Raw genomic sequence first — 5,561 nt, 5'->3', positions numbered from 1 at the left:
CGTAGTCTGCTATCTGATACGCCGGATGTGCAGTGTTTTTAAGAGATTGTTTATTATTTCCATTTCCATTTAGAATTACAGACTTATAAGGACCTATGATGGTATTTTCCATCTTTATTAATAATATGGGGAGCTTTCCTCCTTTTCAAAAAAAAACCAACCAGTTCTTTCGTGAAAAGGAAGAGCTTGGGAAATCGGGAGTCACACTTTTCCACTCCTTTTTTTGTTTCGTCGCTCACTCCATCATGGATCGACCTCTTTAATTAAGACATACCAGGGACTAGATCCTCGTGCTGCTAAAGTCATTTAGATCCTTGCATAAAAGCTGGAGTGACTTGAGACGCGGGAGAGATCCCTCTTGGATTTTCAGCTCAGTTATCACTTTTACCATGATGCATAGGGAAGTTGAGTTGCGATCGGCTTCAGGTGCTCCTTCCGAAGCGCCATGACCATGACAGCTACCCTAGTTAGCAGCAATGGCTGGATCAAGGCCAGGCCTACAGCTTTATTAGCAAAAGCTGATGTAGCCAACATACCCCTCCGTTCCAAAATATAAGTCTTTTTAGAGATTTTACTAGTGGACTACATACGAATGTGTATAGACATATTTTAGAGTATAGATTAATTAATTTTGCTTCGTATGTAGTCGCTTAATGAAATCTCTTAAAGACTTATATTTAGGAACGAAGGAGGGAGTAGATTATAATATCGAAAGAACGAAACATCTAGTCGGGAGTACAATTTAAATTATACATCCCCGAGTCGAGTCATGAGCCAAACCGGCCCTGCGGATTACTATATTTATTATCCTCTTGCAGTTGTACAGTCTACTAAGAATCTCTTTATTTCTTAGCCTCGTGCAGTGCAGTCCACTCCATCGAGAATCTCTTTAATTTTTTTATTCTAGCATCTGTTTGCGTTAATTAATTGCATTCCCCCAATACTCTGTCCCCCTGCTTCTCACATGCCCCGATCTGATGCAGGCTACCTTTGTAAGAGGGATCTGTGAGAAGAGTGGGATCTGATTAATTCTTGATTGATTGATGCTGCGAGAGTTGAAGGAGGAGGTGCAGATCAAACCTCTCCTTGAGCAGCAGGTGGAGGTACCATCTCCTCCTAAGCATGAGGAAGATGAGGAGCCCGAGGAATTTCCTCAAGTGGACAACATCGCCTTCTCTGATCCAGGTCCTTCTACCAGAGGTTAGCCCAAGATCAGGCTCATCTCACTTGACTTGCTAATGACTGCTTACAGCTAGAAAGGATGTAACATTATTAATTGCTTACAATTTCCCCTGCAAAAAATATGGGTCCATTTCTAACCCTGTAACCCAGCAACCAATTCCATGAAAAATGAGGACACAGCTTCTAATCTCCCCCCTTCTTCTAATATGGGTCAATGAGGAAGAGGGTGATGTGGATGTCTGTCGTTATTTTATATTTTTGACAGTAACATTCATTATTTGTTGATTAATTATACCTTTGTTTTGTGTGTTTAGATGTTTCGATCCGAGGCAGAGAGATTGGGGCCCCAATCAGTGCTTCGATGGGTTCCATGAGACCCCTTGTTGGAAAGCTGGATATGCTGCTGCAAGCTCCTCTTTTACGTCGATGCTCCAACTCCAAGAGGTTCAAGAGGGTCGAGGACGGGATAGGCCTCCTCAAAGATGACGTTCAAAAGATGGGCTCCTACCTTGATCAGCTGTCAGAGGTGGAGGACCCTCCCGTGGCGGCCAATTGCTGGATGAATGAGGCACGTAATCTGTCTTACGACATGGAGGATTACATTGACAGCTTAATATTTGTGGGGCCTGAGAATCCATCCCTTGTTCCCGACAACATCAAGGCCACCAGGTCCGGCCTCAAATTCAGTTTCTGCCTCAAATTCTTGGGTCATGCCAAGAGTCCCAAGACTCAGGTTGTTAGCATTGCGGAAACGCTATCAGAATTCAGGATGTATGTCCTTGAGGCAATTGAACGGCACCAGAGATACAATCTCCATTCTTACAGCACGTTGAAGCGTAGGCTTGTGCCCGTTGGCCCTACGCTTCCAATTCCAACACAGTATGATGAAGAAGCATCGCACATCGTGATCGATGGCTGGACGAGTAAGTTTATCAACTCATTGGTGGATGACGTTGGCGAGGATCAGCAGCTCAAGGTGGTATCTATTCTTGGACCTTCATGTCTGGGTAAAACTACACTTGCCAACGTGTTGTACAGCAGAATTGGGAAGCAATATCATTGTCGTGCTTTCGTTCGGGTGTCGAAGAAACCCGATATGAAGAGGATTTTCTGTGACATTTTCTCGCAACTCCAGCTTCCGGACCACCCATGGGATTTTAAGGAGACCGACCTCATTGATAGTATCAAGAAATACCTACAAAACAAAAGGTACTACTGTTTTTCCTTCTACAAAATGTCGCCATAAAACCCTAATTAATATGCCCCCTCAATTTTGGCATGTTGCAGGTATCTGATTATTATTGATGATTTGTGGGAAACATCAGTATGGGATTTAATTAATCAAGCTTTTCCCAAGGGTAGTCAAGGCAGCAGAATAGTAACAACTACACAGATTGAAAACGTAGCAATAGCTTGCTGTAGTTATCAGTCGGAGCATGTCTTTGAAATGCAACCTCTGGATGATGATCACTCAAAAAAGCTATTTTTTAACAGACTCTTTGGCTCTGAAAGTGATTGTCCTGATGAACTGAAACAAGTTTGTGATGAAATTACTGAAATATGTGATGGTTTGCCGCTGGCCACAATCTGCATAGCTAGTCTTCTACTAAGCCAGCCTGTCATGTCAAATGATCTCTTCACATACATCCATCAGTCTTTAATCTCTTGTTTCTCTGCAGTGCCTACTTGTGAAAGAACTAGACAAGCACTGAATCTGAGCTACAATAATCTTCCTCGTTATTTGAAGACATGCCTGCTCTACCTTAATATGTACCCAGAGGGCTACACATTCTTAAAGGATGATTTGGTGAAGCAATGGGTGGCCGAAGGTCTGATTTATGCAACAGAAGGGCAAGACATCGAGAAAGTTGCAGAAAGCTATCTCTATCAACTCATTGGAAGAAGCTTCATCCAGCCGATATCTGTCAGCTACAACAAGGAGGTGTTGTCCTGTCAAGTGCATGACATGATACATGACCTTATTGCGCACAAGTCTGCAGAAGAGAATTTCATCGTGGCAATAGACTACAGATGTCGAAAGAATGTGTCACTTTCTCACAAAGTCCGTCGACTCTCGCTTGTCTTTGGGGACGCAAGGTATGCCAAGACACCAACAAACATCAGAAACTCGCAAGTTCGGTCAGTTCGATTTTCTGGATTGCTTGAGTCTATGCCTTGTCTTACAGAATTTAAACTTGTTCGTGTCCTAAACCTTCAACTATCTGGTCAAGGCTGCCATGATGATGATATAGCAGACCTCACTGGGATTTCAGAAATGTTTCAACTGAGATATTTGAAGATTGCATGTGATGTCTGCATCAAACTACCGAGCCATGTGCTACAGTACCTGGGAACACTGGATATTACAGATGCAAGACTTGCTCCTGTTCCATGGGATGTCAATTTCCCACGCTTGCTGCACCTGCACCTGAGTCTTCCTGTCCAGAGAGATCTCCTGGATGGGATAGACAGAATAAGGTCCCCCAGTTTAATGAGCATTGGCAAGCTAAACAACCTGCAGGAGCTTCATCTTACCATTTCTTCACTGTCTACTTTCCAGCATGTGGCGAAAAACATAGAAGCTCTGGGTTCTTTACTCGGAGGTCATGGCAACCTGAAAACTATTGCAGTGGCTCATGCCTCATCGGTTATAAATACCGCAGCTTCAAAATCAAACATTTTATGGGATTGCATGGAACCTCCCCCCCTTCTCCAGAGATTTGAATTCTCCCCGCACAGCAGCTGCATTTTCTCACAGGTACCTCTGTGGGTTGGTAAACTTGGCAACCTATGCATTTTGAAGATTGCAGTGAGGGAACTGATGATGAATTCTGTCGATATTCTCAAAGGATTGCCTGCCCTGACTGCTCTATCGCTGTATGTGCAAACGCCGCCTGATGACAATATCATCTTTGATACGGCTGGGTTCTCGGTTCTCAAGTACTTCAAGTTTACATTCATGCGAGGTATAGCTTGCATAAAATTTGAGGCGGATGCAATGCCTAATCTCTGGAAGCTCAAGCTAGTTTTCAATATAATCCCCCCAATGGACCAACAACTTATTCTCTGTTCAAACCATCCCCAGTGGAAAACATATGGGCATGGTACGGCATTAATCAGCATCGATTATATGCCAGGCCTTAGAGAGATCTTCACAAAATTTGGGGGTGCAGCTGCTGATCTGGAGTATGTCTCGAGGACTGGCGTAATTAGTAATCATCCAAGCAATCCTATAATTGACGTGCAATTAGCGGATTCTGGTTCCTATGCTGATGAAAGCACCGAGACCGAAATAACAAGCACAAATGAGATTCTAGAAGAAAGACCAGATGAGATAATTAAATCTGGTTCTAGGAATACTAGTCCAGGTCGGTGATTAAGTCTTTGTATTCAGGTGCTATAAATAAATTGATAATCAATATGGCGGAGCAGAAATTGTTGTCCTAGCTTTCGCTTGCATAAAGGAAATGGTAAGACCCATGCATAGATCAGTTTGTGAAGTACACTAGTGGGGGGAATATCTTTTCTTGCAAGGCGTATTGTCGTTAACCCGTCAGCTTCGGCATTCTTGTAATTCACAACTGTATTTCGGGAAGAAAGTTTTTTCTCGATGTTATTACAATACACATATTCCGCGTTGTGACTTAATACACTAACTTATTCCTGTGTTCATGCAAGTGCAAAGGAGCATACAAGATCTCAGTCTACCGCTAATTCGGAGAATGAAGACCTGAACGGCATTATCATCTGCATGTTATTATTCGTGTGAACTGTTACATTATTGATAACATATCTTTCTTAGCTGCTTTTTCCAAAGAAATGTAGACCTTATGAACATCATCATTCAACTATAAGTCTACCAAAAGACATGCTTCGGCATGGATGCTCTCCGTGTCTCCGTCACAGAGCATGTCCTCTACTGAAACTCCATCCTAAGATCCGCTGCGCCTTGGGGGGCGATGAAAACTCCATGCTTTTTCCAAGTCTCTGCTTCATCCTGGTTCAGGAAAAACCGCACCCCTGTCCTCTCAGTCCATGGTGCTGATCTTACCTCGCATACTGACAAGGCGTTGTTAGAGTCGTGTCGAATATTGTGTACGAGTTGGGTTACATATGGACTTGGTGTTGTAGTGTGGATAGGATACATGTAGTGTGGTAGTCGTACACGTCATACCCTTGGCCTTTTATATATAAAGAGAAACCCCACGTTGTAACCTATGACGACTAGATAGCGACAGGATCACAAGGAGGAGCCGGCGGCTTGTGCCGGCGCCCGGGTGACCGGTGTTGCGGTATCTCGGGAAGGAGCGCCCGTAGTCATTGCCCCTGGGAGTAGGCGAGTTCGCCGAACCTCGTTAACAAATCTCGGTGTCGTCATC

At 43.7% G+C, this 5,561-nt stretch overlaps 1 protein-coding gene across 1 annotated transcript; it reads left to right on the top strand.

Moving 5' to 3' along the window:
- Positions 1–813: 813 nt before the first annotated feature.
- LOC123409402 (disease resistance protein RGA5-like) lies at positions 814–4,852 on the top strand. The gene is made up of 3 exons (XM_045102318.1): positions 814–1,200; positions 1,497–2,391; positions 2,470–4,852. The coding sequence occupies exons 1-3, from the start codon at positions 1,044–1,046 to the stop codon at positions 4,556–4,558; spliced, it is 3,141 nt and encodes a 1,046-aa protein (XP_044958253.1). The 5' UTR covers positions 814–1,043; the 3' UTR covers positions 4,559–4,852.
- Positions 4,853–5,561: the final 709 nt, after the last annotated feature.

The sequence above is a fragment of the Hordeum vulgare genome, chromosome 7H, assembly GCF_904849725.1.
Source record: "Hordeum vulgare subsp. vulgare chromosome 7H, MorexV3_pseudomolecules_assembly, whole genome shotgun sequence".
Taxonomy (NCBI): Eukaryota; Viridiplantae; Streptophyta; class Magnoliopsida; order Poales; family Poaceae; genus Hordeum; species Hordeum vulgare.
This window is presented reverse-complemented; position numbering and strand designations above follow the sequence as displayed.